The sequence below is a fragment of the Lathamus discolor genome, chromosome W (genome assembly GCF_037157495.1).
Source record: "Lathamus discolor isolate bLatDis1 chromosome W, bLatDis1.hap1, whole genome shotgun sequence".
NCBI classification, from domain to species: Eukaryota; Metazoa; Chordata; class Aves; order Psittaciformes; family Psittacidae; genus Lathamus; species Lathamus discolor.
Window position 1 is genome coordinate 21,250,909 of NC_088908.1, and position 25,590 is coordinate 21,276,498.

Consider the following 25,590-nt stretch of genomic DNA (forward strand, 5'->3'; position numbering starts at 1 on the left):
TCTACAGAGGTTGCCAGGTCCAAGCCGAAGCTTCCGCTGGTTGCGGGTTGCAAGGGGGTGGAATCATCTGAGCTGCAGTGGCAACTTGTTTCTGCACGTGGCCGTTGGTGTACGCGCTCCTGTTGCAGTTTCCCGAACCTCGCCGACACATAGAGGTGTTATGTGAGTTGTTTCGGCATTTCTGACACCACACTCCTGAGACAGTGCATTCTCTGCGGAGATGTCCCATTCCTCCACATCGATAGCAGCGTAGAGGGCCGCGGTTACGCTGGCCAAGTGCGGCCGACGCTTGAAGGGGTGCAAGAGCGGCTAACACCTGAGTCTGTGAAGCCTTAGCTTGTTCCTGAATTCCCTCAGCTAGCTGTTTTATGGCATCTACTACCATAGCTTGCGGCCCTGTTGGTTGTGAGGCCATTCTTTCTAATGCTTCCTCTATAGTCCAATTAGCTCCCAAAGTAAGAATAACATTTCGGGTAATGGGGTTGCAGTTTTGTAAAGCACATTGTTTTAACAAGGCTCCCTTCATGTAGTCTGGGACGCCTGCTTTTTCAATAGCTGCAGCAGCTCTGTCTATAAAGGACCCAAATGATTCATCTCGTCCTTGCTTGATAGCCATATATGAAGGCACACCTCCTGGGTCCTTAACTTGGTTAATAGCTTGCCGTACTAAATTCATAGCTGCTCTACACTTATCAGGTCCTAATAAAGCTTGTGCCTCAGTTCTAAAAAACGGTCCTGTACCCATTAACTCATCCAGGGTTACCCCGTAAAGGGGATCCCCAGGTTGTCTTTGTATAGCTACGAATCCATGAGCCAGATTTTGCCAATGAGCGTTAAAAAGTAACTGCTGATGTTGTGAGAATATAAGCTTAGCAATACTCTTGCAATCGGATGGTAGCAAGATATGAGCAGTCCAGATATAATCTAACATCTGCTTTACCGGCTCACTGGTGACTCCAAATTGACTGGCCTTCGCTCGTAATTGTGATAACAGTTTCCAATCTAAAGGGGTAACAGTTGCCATCAAACCACCCTGGTGTTGCTGAAAAGTCACCGGGCATGCCAATGAGGTCGCCACCTCATCATCCCCCTTTTCAAGGCTGTCCCTAGCCACCGCTGCCCAAGCCTCCCTTCTTTCTTTAGCTATGGCCTCCACTAGGTCACTTTCTGCCCCAGGGATAGGCTCATTGCTTGAAAGAGGGTTAACAGAGGGCTTTTCTGGTTTTAGAGTCGTAGTGGTGGGGGGAGCTGTTGGTTCCGAAACTGAGGGGCTTGCTCCGGTGTCATCTGCATTTTGTGGAGATGGCAACATTACTTGTGAAAAAGCAGATGGCATTGGAATGGAGGAAGGCCAGTCAATTTCATAACTTCTGTTTTTTGCCTGAGCCGTGAGTGCCTGCTCGGCAGCTTTCTTTTCTGCCTGATATTGTAAAAGTTCATTATGTACCACCCGCCATAATTTACCTAACTTTGACTTTAACATCTCTAAAATAGTTCTCCAAATGACCAACAAATATTTCACAGTGTCACTGCCTTCTGTGGCTGCATTCTTCGGAGCTTTCCCGATCCCTGCTGTCTTCCCAGCCTTTTGTTTTAACAGGGTATTATATATAGCTTGCCAAATCTTATCTCCAAATTTTCGCCTTTCTGCTAATTTATGGACAGTGTGAGGGTTAACAAAACATCCCTTAGACTGTCCATAAGCTAACAGTCCCTGCAGCTCTTTCTGCAGGTCGATCCCTTTAACCTGCCGCTTTTGTAAGAAGGCAGTAAATAAATCATACGCCGCTTGCCTTTCCATACCTTAGCGCGCTTGTTGCAGCCCCTTCAGGTTTCGGCGGCGCGTATCGGCCGGGCTCGTCTATACGGTCACCCAGGGTCCGGCGCTTAAAATCCTGAGATCTTGGCGCTTTGACCGTCCTGTGGCTGCGATCAGGACCCGAGCACAACTTACGTCGTCCCACCGTGGTGTTCGAGGGATCACGTCGGGGTCACCATTTGTGGGAATCGCCGGGAGACGAGCTCATCAGATGATGACCGACAAGTCTCGTTTATTGCTAAGCAGATGGATACTTATATACCTTGCTTGCATGTTTATAGTTTGGTTACAGAGAGATCATTGGCTTACAGCTTTTACATGTTACAAGATCATTGGTTTGTAGCTTCTACATTTTTTGCAGCTACACCGTGCACCCCCCCACCATCCTCCTTCTCATGCACTTATCACTTAGTGGCCTTGGCTGTGATTGGTCATAGTATGTTGCTGTTTGCCGGTGTCCTTCATTTCCTCATTATCTGGCGTGAGAGGTTTGCATCATGTTCTACACAGATGTCTTGTTTCAGCTGGTTGATGGGAGCGTGACCTTTGACCTTTTTTCGACAAGCTAATCCTCCACAGAGGGGAGCGGAAAAGCCGACCTAAGGGGTTGCTGTCCCGGCAACCGGAGAAACAGAGCGCACTCTGAGGTATCCACGCAGAAAGAGAAGCGTGATGATTGAGAAGGAATCTCATCTAATAGAGGTGAGTGGTTGGGGAGGAGATGGGAATCTCACTGTCGAGGTGGCATTAGTAAAGCTCCTCCAACATATCCTTTCTAAGAGAGGACTAACATAGGACGATGGTACCTTAAAAGCCCTTTTAAAATGGCCTAGGGACCGAAAACTAATTTCAGGAGTGTGTGCAGCGTTTGAGCTACACACTTGGGACCAGATTGGATCCGCTTTATGGGAAGAAATTAGCAAGGGAACCAAGGAGGCTAACAAATTAGCTACCTTGTGGCGACTGATTAAAGAGACTTTAAAAGAAATGAAAAGTGAAAGGGCAGCCGCTACATCTGCGTTCGCTGCGCTTTCGCCAAATTCCTCTGGGACAGAATCCACTTCAACTGAACTATTTTCCCCTGTATCAGTGCCTGGACCGGCGCCGATACAAGCCCCAATCCTGGCGCTGATACAAGCCCCAATCATAAATCCCCTTCAACCATAACAATCAACAGCTCCCAAAGTGAAATTAAAAGGCAAGTCTGATCCGGGGAACAACCACAAGGTAGTAATAAAAACTCTCCAACCTAATACCGAAGATACTGAGGAATCAGGGGAAGAGGAGGAAATAAAGTTCCCTCCTCCCCCTCCTTCCTTATATCCAACACTACCTCCATCTACCCCGGGATCTACCCCAGGGACGCCACAAGAAGCTGAGATAGCAACTGCCACTAGATCGTTAGAAGGACAGAGTGTATTCCCCAGAGCCACAGACAGCGTTTGATGTGGAAACTTGGGGAAAGATTGGTGTGGAACTGTGGGATGAAGTTACAAAAGGCAATGACACTGTGAAAAATTTGTTAGTCATTTGGAGAACTGTTTTAGAGACTTTAAAGTAAAAAAAAAAAGAGATCGTGGAGCCCATTGTCCACCCCCCCCCGCCTGCCCGCCCACTCCCCACCCCCCTGAACCTCTGCCAGTTGCCACAGCGACTGCGAAGACTGAGGACAGAGATGAAGATGATCCTTTTGACCCAGACCCTATTGAACCCGAGAAGGAGCCTGTGCACATTCATCAGACTGCTGTTGTTGCTGCTCCTGAGGTTCTGATGCCCAATAATTCTGATGCTGACTTGGATGGTCCTTTTGACCCGGGGCCTATTGATCCGGAAAAGGAGTCTGATTTATATCCCCCAGACCCTCATGATAAATGGGCAGCTGCAGAGGGAGAAGCGAGATGGGTAGAGGATGCAGATGTATTGTGTGCTTTCCCTGTGATGTATGTGCTGGATCAAGACCCGCATGGTCCCGCATGGACATGGTCCTCCAAAGGGTTTGGAAGGAATTCCTGGTCATGCTTGGTCTCCACATATCAAGAAATATCCTGGGGGTAGAGCTTTGGGTTTTTTATCATTGTATCGTAACGTTGGAGATGATCCTGAGCAGTAAGCGGTTATATTGTGATACCATGTCTTCCTGTTAGTTACCTTGGTCTCAGGGACTTTGCTTGACTGTGTATTAAAAGTTATACAGCTCCCAAGAGTTGGAGTTCTTGCATTGGGATAGTGGAACGATTTAAGTTTTTTATTATTATACCCATTTGGGCTGATGCAACTGTCCAATCGGTCCCTCGAGCTCTCTTGACCATTTTGATTACTGTGGTAAGATTTAAAATTGAGTCATTCCTTACCCATCCTTGAAAATCAAAGGGGCACAAGTATGGTATACCAATTAGGCATGTTTGGAAAGGATTTCCCACCTGTGCCAAGGTCAGACAGAAGTCAGTAACCCTGTCTTGTTTGCCCATGTGAGCCAGACATTCGTGTTTGACCCCAATATTGATGTTTCTTTTTCTATGGTTTGGACCATGGTATAGGTATAAAGGATTAATATCAATAACTGTTTTATTTTAACTAACTATGCTACTTAAATATGTGTCTATAATAATTGGGCCAAGCTTCATGCAATATGTGTAGCACTTGCACTACATTGTCCTTATCTCATATCCAGGTAATAAGTGAAATTTGGATTTATATTCTGATTACAATTGCAACATTGTGTTGACACCCATGGATCACTCTATCTTTCGTGAGTTAGTTTTAATTTCAGTCTGTTATTACTGCTTCATGTGATTTTCCAGGGAGCCTTCGGAGCCTTCTTGACTCGAGTATGATGAATCCAGACGTTTTGTTCTAGCTGTGTAAGTTGTGAGTAGTACTTGGAACGGCCCTTTCCGCCTTGGTTCGAGATCTTCTTCCCCTGTGGCTCTGAAAGATTTTATATATACATAATCTCCAGGTTGTATATTATGCATGGGACTATCCAGTCCTCTGTTTCAAGTTCCAGCCACATATTTTTCAATTTTTCTGAGTTGTTTTCCTAACTCTATTATATAGTTATTCATAGTCTCTTCTCCCACTTGAAGAGACGTTCCCTGTTGGACTCCATATGGTCATCCATACAGAATTTCGAAAGGGCTCAGCCCTTCTCGAGTTCTTGGTTTAGTTCGAATTCTCAACAGAGCTAATGGAAGTGTTTGGGGCTAAGGTAGACTGGCCTCCTGACCCAATTTCACAATTTGTTGTATAATTAGATGGTTCATTTTCTCTACCTGACCACTTGATTGAGGGTGGTAGGGAGTATGAAATTGCCGATCAATATCTAAATGTTTGTTAATTTGTTGTACCATTTTTTGTTGAGGGCTCTTTAACAAACAATGGGCACGTGAGTGATCCAGGGCTCTTGCCATTGGTTAGAGTTTGTAGTGAGGATTAACGGCCTAGTTCTGGTTACTTCAGGGCGTGAAGAGAGAGGGAATCTCACCCTGATTAGGTGAGCGGTCGGGGAGGAGATGGGAGTCTCACTGTCTAAAGAAGAGGCGGCAGTAGTAAAGCTCCTCCAACTCCAACATATCCTTTCTAAGAGAGGACTAACATATGATGACGGTACCTTAAAAGCCCTTTTAAAATGGGCTAAGGACCGGGAGCTAATTTCGGGAATGGGTGCAGCTTTTGAGCTACACACCTGGGATCAGATTGGATCTGCTTTATGGGAAGAAATTAGCAAGGGAACCAAGGAGGTTCATAAATTAGCCACCTTGTGAGGTGAAAGGCAAGTCTGATTCGGGGAACAACCAGGAGGTGGCAGTAAAAACTCCCCAACCTAATACCGAGGAATCAGGGGAGGAGGAGGAGGAAACGAAGTTCCCTCCGCCCCCTCTTTCCTTATACCCGCCTCTTCCTCCGTCCGCCCCGGGATCGACCCCGGAGATTCCACAAGAAGCTGAGATAGCAACTGCCACGAGATCCTTAAAGGGACAGGGCAATAAACAGCTCCAGGAATTAATCAAGCGCCTGGAACATCTTCAGTCCGAGAAAAAAGCCCAATTGTCGTCGCAGATCAACTCTAATCCGTTTTCTCCTTCAGGACCCATTGCCCTCCCCCCACCCCCCCGAACCTCCGCCAGTTGCCGCCGCGGCTGCGAAGACTGAGGACAGAGATGAAGATGATCCTTTTGACCCGGGGCCTATCGATCTGGAAAAGGAGTCTGATTTATATCCCCCAGATCCTCATGGTAAATGGGCAGCTGTAGAGGGAGAAGCGAGATGGGTGGGGGATGCAGATGTATTGTGTGCTTTCCCTGTGATGTATGTGCTGGATCAAGACCCGCGGTGGGAAGGTCTCTCGTATGCTCTTATCAGGGGTATCAGGCGGACTGTGGCGGACAGTGGACTTGCGGCCCCATATACAGCTCATTTGATATAGTCTCTCTGTGATGTACTAGAAGTTGGCAAATATGTCTATGTTTCTATTGACGCTTGGAAACCTTTATAGATATTGTTGGCCACTTCTTCTGACGTAGGCTGGCCACCTGTGTCGGAATGAGTGTGCATTTTGGTCAGTATAAAAGCCCAAGCCTCATGCGATGTGGGGGAGGCAGAGCCTCTGCGGGGACGCTCGCTAAGGTTGAGCCTGCCACCTCGCACTGCGATGATGCTTCTTGGAGCTGGTTTCCTGATAGTCTTCACAGGGTCCTTGTGCCACGTTCTGTACGTGGGACTGTGTAGTGGGAGTAATGATTGTCTGGATTTTGTGTTTCAAGTATTGTAGTTGTGTGGAGTGTGCTTGTGGGATCCCATACGTATGTGTGTGTGTGTGATGAGGGCAGATGGTGTTCTATGTATTTTTTTTGTTGTCGGGTTCATGTAAAAGTTTTTAACAGGTAGCAGTTTAACATTTCAGGCAAGAAAGGGTTAATGTAAAACTGCGGTTGCTGGCAGGTACTTATGGTTGCTGCTGAAGCAGGCAGGCAGCTGTAGCTGCTGCGGAGTAGGCAGGCATTTATAGCTGCTGCCGAGCAGGCCGCTGTTTGTAGCCGTGCAAAGCAGGGTGAACAACTTTGGAAAACAGCAACAACAACAACAAAAAACCCCACAAACAAACAAACAAACAAAAAAACACCCAAGAAACAAAAACCAAACCTCTCCATCTGTTGAAGTATTGAGGCAGTTTGTAGAGACACCACAGACAAAGCCTAAAGAGTGCCTGCAACACAGTGGGCACATGGTAGGAGCCTTGCTTAGTGTGTTTAAAGTAACCTGGGGGTGAATCCAACACTTGGAGGAACAGATCGCTTGAAACAAGAACTGCTAACTGAAAAAGCGAGAAGGGTAGTGCAACCACAAGCTTTATCAGCCGTCACCTAAGCAGCATCAGGGTGGCAGAGAAAGAAGAAAAAAAAATAAAAATAAATAAATGGGTAATGATGCAGCAAACTCCTTGACTGTTAAAAATGTGCAGTTTACTTCTGCAGCTGCTTTACATTCCTTTTGCATCAGAATGCCTCTACCTTAAGGAAACACTTTAACCTGTCTACTTTTCAAAAACTGATAACCTGGAAGAGGGGGTATATTTGTGTCCTCCTACCTACAGGTCCATGGCGGCTGCCTGCAAAGTTTGTCAAGCCTTGCCATGAGTTGGACAGACGAGTGGAAAAACCCAATGCCTCAGCTACAGGAGCCGACCGTGAATACCCCAAGCAGAATAAGAGAAAAACGAATGATTGCAAAACATCACTTGGACGCAACTGAAAAGTAACAACTTGAATAAGTGTACTTGTAAAGTAGCTATTATTAGAGGCTGTGATTTTGTGTATAAAACCACCTGTATTTACTAGCCAGTTGCTAATATGAAACTACACCTTGTATTGTATGGATTTGTCACTTGCAAAGGAGGTGTTAGGGCATGCAAATTTGCAGCAGCTGCTAGAAAATGCTAAGGCAAAAGCTAGAAAGATTCTAATATGACGGTAGTGTTATAAAGCAGGTAATGGAACAAATTAAGAGGGTGAGAGAACTCCACTGGTAAGAAATTTCTTTGGCTAGTCCCTCGCTGCCATCAGCATCTTCAACATGCTGCTGCACCCTGTAATAGTTACTCTGCTAATGTAAATCTGTATGTGCTTTGCCATAGTAGTGACTTGTTACTGGATGAAGCAGGTGAAACTCTGCATTGACAACAAGGTGCAAGGACTGAGGTTGGCCAAATGCCCGCTACCACAGTCAAGGGCAAGACTGGGTTGGCCTCTGTGTTTGCCACCAAGAAGAACCTTTAGCTCCACTGTTGGCTGCAACCCAGCAGGTGTTGAGCGCTGGGGACACGTCATGCCAGGCCTTGATGTGAGGGATGGCCTCCCCTGTTATCAGAGAGCCATCCAGGAGAAAAAGGGCAGGCCCAGCAGCCTGTGGCTGGCATATGTTGGAGATATGATCTAGTCCAAATCCCCTGCTCAAGTAGGGTAATCTAAAAGATATATATAAAAAAAAAAAGGGGGGGGGAATGCAAGGATTTTCTCCACGTGACGAACTATTCCTTGCCCAAACTACTGGTTCTATATAAAGATCTACATGATAATGAGTGGAAAGGACCAGTGCCATTGCTGACATGGGGTCAAGGATACGGCTGTGTACAGCTATCAACAGGACCATACTGGCTGCCAGTGAAACGTATAAAGCCCCGGAACTCAACAACGTAAAGAAATGGCAATGACAGAAATCTTTGTAATATCTGTTCTATTATGTGTGACCATGGGTAATGGACAAGTATACTGGGCACATTTGTTAAATTCTCATTATTCCGACCGGTTTCATGGTGTGTAGGATTCACTGGTATGCCACATGTTATAAAGGTTCAAGTGACTTCAAATCAGAATAATCTTACTGAAGTAAAAGGAATTGTAAACTCTTGTCCTGCATGTCAACAGACAGGCTTTGGCCTTGGTGTTGCAGTAAATCCTCAAGGCATTTTACTGCTGCAACTTTGGCAAATGGACATCACTCATACTCCAGAATTTGGATGCCAAAAATATGTTCATGTCTTGGTTGATACTTTTTCCATGGCAATTTGAGCCATCGCTCAAACTTGAGAAACTTGTCACCATGTTGCGAAACACCTTCACGCCTCTTTTGCCGTCTTAGGTGTACCCCTATCTCTTAAAACAGACAATGCTCCAGCCTATACTTCTGCTAGGTTTCACTGCTTTTGCTCGCTTTGTGGTGTGAAACATCTCACTGGAATCCCTAATTCACCCACTGGACAAGCAATTGTTGAGCGGGCTCACCAGTCCCTTAAAAACCTGTTACTTAAGCAAAAAACAGGGGAGAGTGGTGTAGGACCTAGTGAACACTTGGCAAAAGCATTATATGTGTTAAATTATTTACACATGGCAGGAGAAAGGGAAGAACCTCCCATGGTAATTTGTGGTAGTGCCTTAAAATCGGGGTTAATCAGTGTCCCTTACCTGCGCCTGGCGGACTGGACCAATTGGATAAATAACAGGACGGTTTTAAATAGCTCTTTCATTAATCAGACATGTCATAGAATTTATGATTGTACTGTTCCAGAAAACAAACCAGCCTGCTGTTATGGGGAAGTGAATCAAACGGGGATGGCTGGAGCAACGATCATTAATGCCTTAAATGCCACAATGCCTTGGGACCCTCAGGAGTTAGATCTCTGGGGATCTGTCCTGGGTTGAGCAGCAGCAGTCATTTTTCTCCTTCTTAGGAGCTAGTACAGTGCTGTGTTTTGATCTTTTGGCCTTGGAACAGTGGTGATAACGCTGACGTTTTCAGTTGCTGCTCGAATGTTTGGTCTGGCCAAGGACTTTCTGAGCCTCATGCTCTGCCAGGGAGGAGGGGAGGCCGGGAGGAAGCAGAGACAGGACACCTGACCCAAACTAGCCAAAGAGGTATTCCATACCACAGCACGTCATGCCCAGGATGTAACTTAGAAGGACCTAGAAGGGCTAGAGGGACTGCAGGGTTGGACGAGGTATCGGTCGGTGCTCAGCTGGGGGGAGTGGGGCGAGTTATTGGTCAGCTGGTGTTGAGGTGTTGTATTCTCTTCCCTTGTTATTTCCTTTATCATTATTATTATTGGTGGTAGCAGTAGTGATTTGTGTTATACCTTAGTTACTAAACTGTTCTTATCTCAACCCGTGGGAGTTGCATTCTTTTCGATTCTCCTCTCCGTCCTTCCAGGAGCAGGGGGAGGGCAAGAAGGGGGGGAGTGAGTGGACGAGGTTTGTGGTTGGGTTTAAACCACGACAGTTCTTTTTGGCGCCCAACGTGGGGCACGAAGGGTTGAGATAACGACGGAGATGATCAGATTAATAGTCGTCACAGTGCTGATTTATTGGCTCTCAAAGTTGTTTCTCTTGCTCTCAGAGCTTCAGAATGTAGTACATTACTTAGAGCCAGTATTCCCTGTGGTAGTGTTTATCAAGTGTGGGGCTTGGGCTAAGGTTTTTGTTTCACTGTACTTTATGGCAATGGCTTGTAATACGGTTGGGCTCCAGCAGCAGGGAGGGATGGACGTGGCCGTGGACTTGTACCAGGCCGTCCAGCTGCTCTTCACCGCCCTGGCCCTTGTCCTCGCTTCCGTCTTCGTGAGGCTGCGGGGAGCCGAGGGGGAGCGGCCCCGGGAGCCGGCGGCGGCCGAAGCGGCCCGGGAGAGCGGCCCCGGGGACCAGGCGGCGGCGGGAGCGGGGCCGGAGGCCGGGAGGAAGGCAGCTGCTGAGCAGCAGGAGGAGGCGGCTGAGGAGCCGAGCCCCGCGGAGGAGCCGAGCCCTGCGGCCGAACCCAGCCCCGCAGCCGAGCCCAGCCCGGCAGCGGCCGAGAGCGTCCCCCGGCAGCCGCCCGCCGAACCCCAGGAGGATGCAGGAGCCCCGGCAGCATTTCCCAGCAAGGCAGAGGAGGAAGAGCTGCGCCTAGGAAAAGAGAAGCTGGTGGTGGGAGAGCCGGCAAGCACAGCAGCTGCACCAGCCCCAGGGACAAGCACAGCAGCGTCATTGGAGAGTTCTGAAGGGTTTGAATGGCCTGTGGGTACCCTTGGGACCTGCCTGCTGATTGTGATGGGGATCAGCATGTTGGCACACACACAGAGCGTGTTCTACCCACCACCATTTTGTCTGATCTCAGAAGTCAAGCAGAGTCAGGTTTGCTTCTTGTCTGGGGTTGGACCACAATATGGGAGGAACAAGAGATCTTCCCCAAGGCTGGACAGCCATGAGTGGCAGGGTGTGTGGGACAGTATGAGAGAGTATCTGGTCCACTGGGCCCCTCCAGTGCTTTGGAAGCATCGGAGATGGAAGGCAGCTCTATGGAGTCCCCAGCAACAAGCTGCAGAAACTGCTGAAGGGGACAGTGAATTATTTTGAGCCTGGTGGGCCCATGGCACTTCAGGCCATCAGGGCAGATATGCGACATAGAGATGGACTCATGATCGAGGGGTGGACTCAGCAATGGACACTATTGCCCAGGTTATTCATGAGTGTGAACACGGCACACAGCCTCTCCTGCTCTGAGAGACTGTTGCAAGAGATGGAGCCTGACATCATGGATCAGATGGACTCAGTAGCTTTATAGGTCCATGCACTAAGAAATGATGTTTTTCTCTGTGTATATGTAGATGTATATATATATGTAAGAGTGATGGCATATTGAAGATGTGGGATCTGAGCATGATGTGAATGGTATGGAATAAGGGGTGGATAATGTCCTGGGTTGAGCAGCAGCAGTCATTTTTCTCCTTCTTAGGAGCTAGTACAGTGCTGTGTTTTGATCTTTTGGCCTTGGAACAGTGGTGATAACGCTGACGTTTTCAGTTGCTGCTCGAATGTTTGGTCTGGCCAAGGACTTTCTGAGCCTCATGCTCTGCCAGGGAGGAGGGGAGGCCGGGAGGAAGCAGAGACAGGACACCTGACCCAAACTAGCCAAAGAGGTATTCCATACCACAGCACGTCATGCCCAGGATGTAACTTAGAAGGACCCAGAAGGGCTAGAGGGACTGCAGGGTTGGACGAGGTATCGGTCGGTGCTCGGCTGGGGGGAGTGGGGCGAGTTATTGGTCAGCTGGTGTTGAGGTGTTGTATTCTCTTCCCTTGTTATTTCCTTTATCATTATTATTATTGGTGGTAGCAGTAGTGATTTGTGTTATACCTTAGTTACTAAACTGTTCTTATCTCAACCCGTGGGAGTTGCATTCTTTTCGATTCTCCTCTCCGTCCCTCCAGGAGCAGGGGGAGGGCAAGAAGGGGGGGAGTGAGTGGACGAGGTTTGTGGTTGGGTTTAAACCACGACAGGATCCTTAGCAGGCAATGGGTCATGTTTTTATTTTGGGGGATCAGCACCTACAGGGGTAAACTTTTATAAGAAATATATTTGGAAACAATGGACCAGTATGTCGAGTAATTATGATTATAAAATTTATAGAAAAACGGATATTGTAATGGAGCAATAGGTGCTGAGACCCTAGGTAGTAAATTTTCTATTTGGAATAATAATTCGGCAAAACAATTTCCTAAAGGATATTTTTTAATCTGTGGACATAGAGCTTAGCAAGGGGTACCAAAAAACGTTTAGAGAGTGCCATGTTATATAGGGAAGCTGACTATGTCTGTTCCCAGTGTGAGGGCTATGCTATCATCTTAAAAAAGTAAAACCGAGCAACAGAAAAGATCAGTAGAACAACTAGGGTATGAATCTATCTGACCATTCTAGTTCAATTCATCAACAACTATCCCAATTAAAAGATAACATGAAGAAATTAATGATCAATCATGGTTTGGATGGTTGGCTCCAAAGTTTAGGTATTACTGGGTGGTGTGCAGATTTGTTTAGATCAGGCATTACGATATTATTAAGCATTATAGTATTTGTTGTTATTATTAGTATAGTATGGCATTGCTTAATGTCTGTAGTATCGTGAATGATTAAAAGGGTCTGGATCACTCAAAATAAAGAAGGGGAATTTGTTGAGGGCTTTTTAGCAAGCAATGGGCACGTGAGTGATCCAGGGCTCTTGCCATTGGTTAGAGTTCGTAGTGAGGACTAATGGCCTAGTTCCGGTTACTTCAGAGCAAAGTCATGGCCACGTATGCGGAAGTTCTGCAAGAGGAAACAACTCCTGGATGCTGAAGAAGGGACCAATCAGCTAGTGTTGCTCCTGGTTGCTGAAGAAGGAACCAATCAGCTGTCTTTGCATCATGTGTAGAAACCAATCATTGTAAACCTTAAGCGCGTGACCAAGCTTGGAAGCTATAGAAGGCAGTGCTCTGAAGTGAATAAACGTCAGTTTCTGATTACATTAATCAGCGTGCTGTCCGTTGATCTTCCGCAGGAATCAGCCATTGTAGAGATGATCTATCACATCAAGCCGAATAACAGGGATGTACCCATAGATACAGATGAAGTCGAATGTACACGACCCATGTGGCAGAAATTTACACAGAATGCACCAACATCATATGCCCATTCATTGGCAAGAGTAACCTGGAATGACATAGTGCCACTAACAGTGGATGAAATGGTTCACGAACTCCAAGAGTTCAAAGACAATCTCACCCCTTCCATCATTTCAGCTGTGGAAAAACTGTCCCAGGATCTCAAACAATTGAGAGACGAACTGTCTGATCTATCCATCTCCTCACGTGTACCAACACACGTCTCAGCCATTAACAAAAGGCATCCTACTGCTTGAGAGAGAAGATAGAGAAGGTATATGCCACTGGCCACCCTATGGTTTTACCTGCGGGATCATGGAGAAAACATGATGAAATGGGATGGAAAACATGTCTCATCTCTGGAGGAACAGGTGCGTGAATTGGAGAGGAGAAAGAAGGTCAAGGCTGATCACCCCATGAGAGCTGCGGCTTCAGTCTCTGGAGAGCAGGTTCCCAGATGGAGTGGAAGAGCTGATTTTACTCCAGGTCCTGTGATAAAGACTAATCCCTGTGAACAAGATGTAAGTGGCCAATGTGATGATTATTAGAGGGGTCCTGCCTCCAGCAAGGTGGAGGTAGGGGACAACTGGATTTACTGGACTGTGTGGATCATGTGGCCTGGCACATCAGTCCCACAGAAGTATAAAGCTCTAGTAGATACTCGTGCACAGTGTATCCTGATGCCATCAAGCTATCAAAGAGTGTAACCAATTCATATTTCTGGAGTGACAGGAAGATCCAAAGAGTTGACTGTACTAGAGGCTGAAATCAGCCTGACTGTGAGGAAATGGCAGAAGCACCCTATTGTGACTGGTCCAGAGGCTCCATGCATCCTCTGCATAGACTACCTCAGGAGAGGGTACTTCAAAGACTCAAAATGGTACCAATGGGCTTTTGGTATAGCTGCTTTGGAGGCTGAGGAAATTGAGCAGCTGTCCACCTTGCCTGGTCTCTCAGAGGACCCTTCTGTTGTGGGGTTGCTGAAGGTCGAAGAACAACAAGTGCCAATAGCGACCACAACAGTGCACCGGCGGCAATATTGCACCAACCGAGACTCCCTGATTCCCATCCATAAGCTGATCCATAGAATGGAGAATCAAGGAGTGATCAGTAGGACCTCCTCACCTTTTAATAGCCCTATATAGCCAGTGCGAAAGTCTAACGGAGAGTGGAGACTAACAGTAGACTATCGTGGCCTGAACGAAGTCACACCACCATTGAATGCTGCTGTACTGAACATGGTAGAACTTCAATATGAACTGGAGTCAAAGGCAGCCACGTGGGATGCCACACTTGATATTGCCAATGCATTTTCCTCAATTCCTTTGGCAGCAGAGTGCAGGCCACAGTTTGCTTTTACTTGGAGGGGTGTCCAGTTCACTTGGAACCGACTGCCCCAGGGGTGGAAACACAGCCCTACCATCTGCCATGGACTGATCCAGACTGCACTGGAACAGGGGCAAGCTGCAGAGTACACCTGCAATGCATTGATGACATTATTGTGTGGGGCAATACAGCGGAAGAAGTCTTTGAGAAAGGGATGAAAATAATCCAAATCCTTCTGAAAGCTGGTTTTGCCATGAGTAAGGTCAAGGGACCTGCACAGGAGATTCAATTTTTGGGAATAAAATAGCAAGATGGACATAGATCCCCACAGATGTGATCAACAAGATAACAGCAATGTCTCCATCAACTAATAAGAAAGAAACACAAGCTTTCTAGGGTGCTGTGGGGTTCTGGAGAATGCACATCCCAAATTACAGTCTGATTATAAGCCCTCTATCATGTAACCCAGAAGAAGAATGATTTTAAATGGGGCCCTGAGCAAAAACAAGCCTTTGAGCAAATTAAACGAGAGATAGTTCATGCAGTAGCCCTTGGAGCAGTCCGCACTGGGCCAGATGTAAAATATGTGCTTTACACTGCAGCTGGGGAGAATGGTCCTACCTGGACCCTTTGGCAGAAAGCCCCAGGGGAGACTCGAGGTCGACCCCTTGGTTTTTGGAGTCAGGGATACAGAGTATCCCAGGCTGACTATAACCAAACTTAAAAAGAGATAGTGGCAGCCTATGAAGGGATTCAAGCTTCTTCAGAAGTGACTGGCACTGAAACACAGCTCCTCCTGGCATCCCGGTTGCCCATGCTGGGCTGGATGTTCAAAGGCAGGGTCTCCTCTATATATCATGCAACCGATACTACATGGAGTAAGTGGGCTACACTAATTACATGAGTTTGATTAGGAAATCCCAGTTGTCCAGGAATTCTAGAAGTTATCATGAACTGGCCAGAGGGCAAAGATTTTGGAATGTCACCAGAGGAGAAGGTGATGCGTGCTGAAGAAGCCCCGCCATATAATGAACTGGCAGAAAGTGAGAAGCAATATGCCTTGTTTACTGATCAGTCTTGCCGTATTGTGGGAAAGCATCGGAGATGGAAGGCAGCTGTATGGAGTCCTCGAGGACAAGTTGCAGAAACTGCTGAAGGAGAGGGTGAATCGAGTCAGTTTGCCAAGGTGAAAGCCATCCAGCTGGCCTTGGACATTTCTGAACAAGAAAAGTGACCAGTACTTTATCTCTATACAGACTCATGGATGGTGGCAAATGCCCTGTGGGCATGTTTTCAGCAGTGGAAGCAGAGCAACTGGCAACGCAGAGGTAAACCTATCTGGGCTGCTGCACTGTGGCAAGATATCGCTGCCCGGGTGCAGAACCTGGTGGTGAAGGTACGCCATGTAGATGCACATGTACCCAAGAGTTGGGCCACTGAGGAACACCAAAACAACCAACAAGTGGATAAAGCTGCTAAGACTGAAGTGGCTTGGGTGGACTTAGATTGGCAACATCAGGGTGAATTATTTTTTTCCCTCAGTGGGCCCATGACACCTCAGGCCATGAAGGCAGAGATCCAACATATAGATGCGCTCGTGATCGAGGTGTGGACTTAACAATGGACACTATTGCCCAGGTTATTCACAACTGTGAAACATGTGCTGCAATTAAGCAAGCCAAGCAGTTAAAGCCTCGGTATGGAGGACGATGGCTGAAGTACAAATACTGGTACATGTACTGAAGTACAAATACTGGTCTGGAGACCAATAACGAGTGGTGTCCCTCAGGGATCGGTGTTGGGACCGGCCTTGTTTAACATCTTCGTCTCTGACATGGACAGTGGGATTGAGTGTGCCCTCATCAAGTTTGCCAATGACGCCAAGCTGTGTGGTTCAGTTGATACACTAGAGGGAAGGGTTGCCATCCAGAGGGACCTCGACACGCTTGTGAGGTGGGCTGATACCAGCCTTATGAAGTTCAACCATGACAAGTGCAAGGTCCTACACCTGGGTTGGAGCAATCCCAGTCACAGCTACAGACTGGGCAAAGAAGAGATTCAGAGCAGCCCTGCTGAGAAGGACTTGGGGGTGCTGGTCGATGAGAAAATGAACATGGGCCGGCAGTGTGTGCTCACAGCCCAGAAAGCCAATCGTATCCTGGGCTGCATCAAAAGGAGTGTGACCAGCAGGTCGAAAGAGGTGATCCTGTCCCTCTACTCTGCTCTTGTGAGACCTCACCTGGAGTATTGTGTACAGTTCTGGTGTCCTCAACATAAAAAGGACATGGAACTCTTGGAACAAATCCAGAGGAGGGCCACAAGAATGATCAGTGGACTGGAGCACCTCCCGTATGAAGATAGGCTGAGAAAGTTGAGGCTGTTCAGTCTGGAGAAGAGAAGGCTGAGTGGAGACCTTATAGCAGCCTTCTAGTATCTGAAGGGGGCCTATAGGGATGCTGGGGAGGGACTCTTCATCAGGGACTGTAGTGACAGGACAAGGGGTAACGGGTTAAAACTTAAACAGGGGAAGTTTAGATTGGATTTAAGGAGGAAATTCTTTCCTGTTAGGGTGGTGAGGCACTGGAATAGGTTGCCCAGGGAGGTTGTGAGTGCTCCATCCCTGGCAATGTTCAAGGCCAGGTTGGACGAAGCCTTAGGTGAGATGGTTTAGTGTGAGGTGCCCCTGCCTATGGCAGGGGGGTTGGAACTAGATGATCTTAAGGTCCTTTCCAACCCTAACTATTCTATGATTCTAATATGGGGAGGCCTGGCAGATTGACTATATCACACTCCCAGCAACCCGCCAAGGCAAGCGCAATGTGCTTACCATGGTGGAAGCAACCACCGGATGGCTAGAAACATACGCTCTGTCCCACACCACTGCCCAGAACACTATCCTAGGCACTGAGAAACAGATTTTGTGGCGACATAGCACCCCAAGAGGGAATTGAGTCAGACAGTGGGACTCATTTCTGGAACAACCTTATAGACAACACTTGGGCCAAAGAGCATGGCATTGAGTGGGTATATCACATCCCCTACCGCACACCAGCTTCTGGGAAAATCGAATAGTACAATGGGCTGTTAAAAACTACACTGAGAGCAATGGGTGGTGGTGATGCAGAGGGTTGACCAATGTACAAAGGGGTTGTGCAAGGGGGTTAAAGGAATTTTGTTTGTTTAACAGAAAGTATTCTTTTCAAATACCTATCATGCTTGCCATGCAGTACCAGGACTTTAAGCTACTGATAAGGGGGAGAAACAGACAGGTTTGTGGTTTGGACTTTGACCAGACTCCTAAAGAGCATGCGTGACGGCTAGAGGTGAAAAGTTCAGGCTCGAGGAAGACTCATTTACTTCATCTTGTGACCCTTGCCCAGGACCACTAGGAGGCACTTCGCAGGCGCAAAAGACTTCTTAGCTCATTATAATACTAAGCGGGGATAGGACATGAATATGTATAGGTGTGTTGTGCAACCTCATGCATATATATAACTTTAGAAGATAAATGTAAAGGGAAACGATGCTGAGGCATGCATGCCTTTGGAGGAGCTTTCGTCTCAGCGCTGGATAAAAGCATACCTACTTTACAACTTTAAGAAGTTGTGGAGTCTATCCGCGTATCAGTGGGACTTTCAAACATTCGAATGCACAATTACCAAAAGCCACCTGGTTGGTCAAGAGCAGAGGATCTGCCAATAGGGCTCAGTTTCTCATTGACCAACACCCCCAAGTCTTCAATGGGGCTGCTCTGAATCACTTCTCTGCCCAACCTATAGCTGTGCTTGGGATTGCCCTGATCCAGGTGATCACTTCAGCTTACTCTCTATTCACTTTTGGATGTCCTGACACCACCAGCTCTACAGAGCAGGTATTTGTATGGGGCTTTGTGCAGCCTTGTCTAGTGGAAGGTGTTTGCCTGTGGCAGGGGTCTGGAACTAGATGAGCTTTAAGGTCCCTACCAACCCATTTTATGATGCTTGGCATCAGTTACTGTAATGTCGCCTCCCTGTTATAAAACATGCATTGTTCTGTGTATTTAGATATTTGGAAGAATGTCTTCCTGTGGGAATCGCCGGGAGACGAGCTCATCCGATGATGACCAACAAGTCTCATCTATTGCTAAGCAGATGGACACTTATATACCCTGCATACAGAGATCATTGGCTCATAGCTTCCACATGTTACAAGATCATTGGTTTGTAGCTTGTACATGTCACAGGAACATTGGTCAGTAGCTTCCACATGTTACAAGATCATTGGTCTGTAGCCTGTACATGTCACAGGAACATTGGTCAGTAGCTTCCACATTTTTTGCAGCTACACCGTGCACCCCCCCACCATCCTCCTTCTCATGCACTTATCGCTTAGTGGCCTTGGCTGTGATTGGTCATAGTATGTTGCTGTTTGCCGGTGTCCTTCATTTCCTCATTATCTGGTGTGAGAGGTTTGCACCATGCTCTACACAGATGTCTTGTTTCAGCTCGTTGATGGGAGTGTGACCTTTTGACCTTTTTCGACAAGCCAATCCTCCACAATTCCCCCTTTTTCTTTATAAAGGGATAAGGACTGAGTCAGGAGTCATTGTAAACAAGCAGAACAACAATGCAAAGCATAACAAAGTAACAAAACCCCTATAATTATGAGACCTATAACAGCGAAGCAGCTTGTAAAGCAAACGTATATGCAGCTCTATGAAGTGAAACTTCTAAAATCAGCTAAATATTTCTGAAGCGCTATAAGCAGGTTACATAAAAGATAATTTGACAGACTATACAAAAAGTCTTTGTTTCAGCTAACTCTGGCGAAGATGCCTTATAGACTGACAACCACCACAATACAATTCTACTGTAGGGTCACACTGATGACAAAAACTACAGAGTTATCGAAGCACTTGTTGTATCACCAATCTCAGTTGTACCACTATATGCCTGTGGCCATGGACCAGATCTAGGAGGGCGACCGTGCTCAATGAAAGCTCTGTGTTGACTAAGGAGTTAAGTTCTTCTATTAGTGGCTGTAGCGCTCGGCGCAAGCAACGCTCCTCCCGGGTCTGCGAGTCAGGGTCCATACACTAGCTCGGAGACGCCGTCACTGGAGCTTCTGCAACAGCCGGTCTTAGTCACTTGGATGGTACCCACAAGGGTCCTGCAGGAGCAGAAACACAGGTGGAACCACGGCCCAGATATATTACTTCTGCCGGTCCCTGCCACAGAACTGTATTAGGATCTCGATAGTACGCCTTAAAAGAAGGCTTTATCTTCTGTTTGTACAAAGTGCTTAATAACCGCTGGAGTTTGTTCATCACCAAAGATGCATAAATAATTTAACGTAATTTCACCCATATAATCAGCATCGATGACACCTGGAACAATGAATAGTCCTTTCAACGCAGATGATGATCTCCCCAGTAGCAAGGCTAGTCTCATAGATTCTTTTAACAATTCTGGACCTAGCTGGACTTGAGCCTCCTTAGTGGAGAACTGTCCAGTTCCCATAAGGTGTTGTAATTGCACCCCACTCAGGGGATCTCCCTGGCCTCGCTGAACTGCAACTGCCTCTTGACAGGTTTTCTGCCAATACATGTTCCATAACAACTGTGAAGGGGTGAGGATTAATTTCACAATACTTTTAATATAACAGCAAATCTGTTCCCCAAATATATGACAACGTCTGCCTAGTGGGTTCAAACTGAATGCCTGTAGAAATAACAGTTTGCCTTAACTGAGATAGCAATTTCAATTTAAGGGAGACATTTCAGCATTTACTGCCTGACCTTGAGCGTTAATCTGGTACTTAACAGGAAAGGCGAGAATCTTTTCCTGCAACAATCAAAATCATTGTTTGACAGAGCCTCTCTCTGAATAGATTTCCAATCTATCACCTGGATTCGCATTTGTCTACCTGTGCTCTGCAACTTTACCTTCCTTTCTTCTCTCCCCCCCCCCCTCTTTTTTTTTTTTTTTTTTTTTTTTCAAAAGTTGTTCGCCCTGCTTTGCACGGCGACAAACAGCAGCCTGCTCGGCAGCAGCTACAGCTGCCTGCCTGCTTCAGCAGCAGCCATAAATACCTGTCAGCAACCACACTTTTGCATTAACCCTTTCTTGCCTGAAATGTTAAACCACTACCTGTTAAAAACTTTTACATGAACACGATAACAAAAAAAAAAATACATAGCACACCATCTGCTCTCATCACACACACACACACACACATACGTATGCATATGGGATCCCACAAGCACATTTCACACAACTACAATGTTTGAAACACAAAATCCAGACAATCATTACTCGCACTACACAGTCCCACGTACAGGACGTGGCACAAGGACTCTGTGAAGACTATCAGGAAACCAGCTCCAACAAGCATCATCGCAGTGTGAGGTGGCAGGCTCAGCCCTAGCGAGCGTCCCCGCAGAGGCTCTGCCTCCCTCACATCGCGTGAGGTTTGGGCTTTTATACTGATCAAAATGCACACTCATTCTGACACAGGTGGCCAGTCTATGTCAGAAGAAGTGGCCAGCAATATCTATAAAGGTTTCCAAGCATCAATAGAATCATAGACATTTGCTAACTTCTAGTACATGAGTATCACAGACAGACTGTATCAAATGAGTTGTATATGGGACCCCAAGTCCACGGTCTGTCACAGTCCTCCCGATACCCCTGATAAGGGCATACGAGACTTTCCCACCGCGGGTCTTGATCCAGCACATACATCACAGGGAAAGCACACAATACATCTGCATCAATAATTCCAGGGAGAACAAACAGTCCCAGCATTGAGGCGGAGGATCTTCCTGGTAGTTAGGCACCCATGGCTTGTCCTTGTATTATAAGAGGACCCTTAATTTCTGTAGGGATCTTTTGAGGTTGTGAAGTTACAAGTGTTACTTCTACAGAGGTTGCCAGGTCCAAGCCGAGGCTTCCACTGGTTGCGGGTTGCAAGGGGGTGGAATCATCTGAGCTGCAGCGGCAACTTGTTTCTGCACGCGGCCGTTGGTGTACGCGCTCCTGTTGCAGTTTCCCGAACCTCGCCGACATATAGAGGTGTTATGTGAGTTGTTTCGGCATTTCTGACACCACACTCCTGAGACAGTGCATTCTCGGCGGAGATGTCCCATTCCTCCACATCGATAACAGCGTAGAGGGCCGCGGTTACGCTGGCCAAGTGCGGCCGACGCTTGAAGGGGTGCAAGAGCGGCTAACACCTGAGTCTGAGAAGCCTTAGCTTGTTCCTGAATTCCCTCAGCTAGCTGTTTTATGGCATCTACTACCATAGCTTGCGGCCCTGTTGGTTGTGAGGCCATTCTTTCTAATGCTTCCTCTATAGTCCAATTAGCTCCCAAAGTAAGAATAACATTTCGGGTAATGGGGTTGCAGTTTTGTAAAGCATATTGTTTTAACATGGCTCCCTTCATGTAGTCTGGGACGCCTGCTTTCTCAATAGCTGCAGCAGCTCTGTCTATAAAGGACCCAAATGATTCGTCTCGTCCTTGCTTGATAGCCATATATGAAGGCACACCTCCTGGGTCCTTAACTTGGTTAATAGCTTGCCATACCAAATTCATAGCTGCTCTACACTTATCAGGTCCTAATAAAGCTTGTGCCTCGGTTCTAAAAAACGGTCCTGTACCCATTAACTCATCCAGGGTTACCCCGTAAAGGGGATCCCCAGGTTGTCTTTGTATAGCTACAAATCCATGAGCCAGATTTTGCCAATGAGCGTTAAAAAGCAACTGCTGATGTTGTGAGAATATAAGCTTAGCAATACTCTTGCAATCGGATGGTAGCAAAATATGAGCAGTCCAGATATAATCTAACATCTGTTTTACCGGCTCACTGGTGACTCCAAATTGACTGGCCGTCGCTCGTAATTGTGATAACAGTTTCCAATCTAAAGGGGTAACAGTTGCCATCAAACCATCCTGGTGTTGCTGAAAAGTCACCGGGCATGCCAACAAGGTCGCCACCTCATCGTCCCCCTTTTCAAGGCTGTCCTTAGCCACCACTGCCCAAGCCTCCCTTCTTTCTTTAGCTATGGCCTCCACTAGGTCACTTTCTGCCCCAGGGATAGGCTCATTGCTTGAAAGAGGGTTAACAGAGGGCTTTTCTGGTTTTAGAGTCGTAGTGGTGGGGGGAGCTGTTGGTTCCGAAACTGAGGGGCTTGCTCTGGTGTCATCTGCATTTTGTGGAGATGGCAACATTACTTGTGAAAAAGCAGATGGCATTGGAATGGAGGAAGGCCAGTCAATTTCATAACTTCTGTTTTTTGCCTGAGCCGTGAGTGCCTGCTCGGCAGCTTTCTTTTCTGCCTGATATTGTAAAAGTTCATTATGTACCACCTGCCATAATTTACCTAACTTTGACTTTAACATCTCTAAAATAGTTCTCCAAATGACCAACAAATGTTTCACAGTGTCACTGCCTTCTGTGGCTGCGTTCTTCGGAGCTTTCCCGATCCCTGCTGTCTTCCCAGCCTTTTGTTTTAACAGGGTATTATATATAGCTTGCCAAATCTTATCTCCAAATTTTCGCCTTTCTGCTAATTTATGGACAGTGTGAGGGTTAACAAAACATCCCTTAGACTGTCCATAAGCTAACAGTCCCTGCAGCTCTTTCTGCAGGTCGATCCCTTTAACCTGCCGTTTTTGTAAGAAGGCAGTAAATAAATCATACGCCGCTTGCCTTTCCATACCTTAGCGCGCTTGTTGCAGCCCCTTCAGGTTTCGGCGGCGCGTATCGGCCGGGCTCGTCTATACGGTCACCCAGGGTCCGGCGCTTATAATCCCGAGATCTTGGCGCTTTGACCGTCCTGTGGCTGCGATCAGGACCCGAGCAGAACTTACGTCGTCCCACTGTGGTGTTCGAGGGATCGCGTCGGGGTCACCATTTGTGGGAATCGCCGGGAGACGAGCTCATCCGATGATGACCAACAAGTCTCATCTATTGCTAAGCAGATGGACACTTATATACCCTGCATACAGAGATCATTGGCTCATAGCTTCCACATGTTACAAGATCATTGGTTTGTAGCTTGTACATGTCACAGGAACATTGGTCAGTAGCTTCCACATGTTACAAGATCATTGGTCTGTAGCCTGTACATGTCACAGGAACATTGGTCAGTAGCTTCCACATTTTTTGCAGCTACACCGTGCACCCCCCCACCATCCTCCTTCTCATGCACTTATCGCTTAGTGGCCTTGGCTGTGATTGGTCATAGTATGTTGCTGTTTGCCGGTGTCCTTCATTTCCTCATTATCTGGTGTGAGAGGTTTGCACCATGCTCTACACAGATGTCTTGTTTCAGCTCGTTGATGGGAGTGTGACCTTTTGACCTTTTTCGACAAGCCAATCCTCCACATCTTCCTTGTGAGGGGTGGTGAGGCAGTGGCACTGGTTGCCAGAAAAGCTGTGCCTTTGATACAGGGTTAACCAATTTACAAGGGGGATAATACAGGGAAATCCAACTAATATACAGGGGAGTGTATAAATGGGTTAGAAGAATTCGCTTGCTTAAACAAAAGTATTGTGTGTTGTAAACATCTCTCATGCGTACTAAGCAGAACAAGGCACAAACTACTGATAAGGGGAGAAGCAGAGATCTGGTTCTACTGATAAGCAGCTATTGACAAGGAAAAGCGGACGCCTGAGTCTATTGATAAGGGGGAGAAACAGATGGTTTATGGCTGGGATACCGACCAAACCCTAAGGCTATGTGCGCAGATTAAAAGGTGAAAAGTTTAAGAAGAGGAAGACTCATTTACTTCATCTTGAGACCCCTGCCCATGACCAGAGGGGGCACTGCACAGGCGCAAAGGACCTTCTAGCTCATTATAATACGAAGCCGGGATAGATATTAAATATGTATAGGCGTATCAGTAATCTAATGCATATGTATACCTTAAGAGAATAAATGTAGAGGGAAAAACGACCCTGGGTGTGCATACTTTGGAGGAACTATCCCCATGCACCTCAGTGCTGAATAAAGCATAACTACTTTACAACTTTAACGAGTTGTGGGGTCAATCCATGTATCAATTTGGAGAGGCAGGCAGGAGACCTCTGTTCGGCTGCAGGAGCGGCTGAGGGGCAGACATCCTAGGCGCCCCAGGCCGCTTGCCTGGAGGAGCTCCGCTTCTTGTCTGCTCACTGCGGGGACAGACAACAACCTGTGCCAGCTGTGGAGAAACGGTATACTTGGAGTTTAGGTACTTTAGGGGGCCTGTAAGGCATACGCGTGGCCTGGGGCTGCTGGTAAGGCGCACAGAGATGCCCACTCCCAGAGGAGCCCACTCCCCCACTTCTGCCCGACATTCCTTCTCCACCAGTTTCAAAGTAACCAGCGCAGCCGTGGCTATAGCACGACCCAGCTTTTTCTTTTCTATCTGTTCCCAATTCCTATACACTCTCCATGCTTCCTCCTTCACTCCCATCCACATATATTCAACAACCCCTCAGTCCCGTCTGTCAACATATCTGTTCCCACTTGTTTGCCTGCCCTAGCACCCATCTCATGCTCAAACACAGTAACTGCGTGAGCTCTCCTCCTTTCCCCCTTGGTTTTCCCTTTTTTATTTTTCTTTTTTTTATTTCACAGGTGCTCACCCTGCTCTGCAGGGGTTACAGATGCCTGCCTCTGCAACAGCACTTCTGTTTTAACCCTTTCTTAACTCTGAATGTGAATGTGCTGCTTGTTGCCAGTGACAGCAATTTCCTCCTCCTTATCAATATCTGATAGGACTGAGGCAGAAGGTGCTCCTCTCGGACGTACCTGTGATATATAATTTTTCTGATTACTGTCCCAATATCACAGGCTGAACAATATTGCTGCAGCTTAGCTTTCTGTTTTTCCCTGTCCTTTTCCAAAACCAAAATTAGGGATCTGGCAGAGCTATATTAATTTCACATTCTGTCTGCCACTCCGGGTGGTTTCTTAAAGTGAAAAACATATCTGCATACATTACTTCATCCCATTTTCCTGGCCACCTCAAAA

General features: G+C 47.0%; 1 protein-coding gene across 1 annotated transcript; it reads left to right on the plus strand.

The window, feature by feature from the left end:
- The first annotated feature begins 5,644 nt into the window (after positions 1-5,644).
- Positions 5,645-11,898, plus strand: LOC136004364 (uncharacterized). Its single transcript, XM_065660836.1, has 2 exons — positions 5,645-6,054; positions 7,413-11,898. The coding sequence occupies exon 2, from the start codon at positions 10,141-10,143 to the stop codon at positions 11,197-11,199; it is 1,059 nt and encodes a 352-aa protein (XP_065516908.1). The 5' UTR covers positions 5,645-6,054; positions 7,413-10,140; the 3' UTR covers positions 11,200-11,898.
- The last annotated feature ends 13,692 nt before the right edge of the window (positions 11,899-25,590 follow it).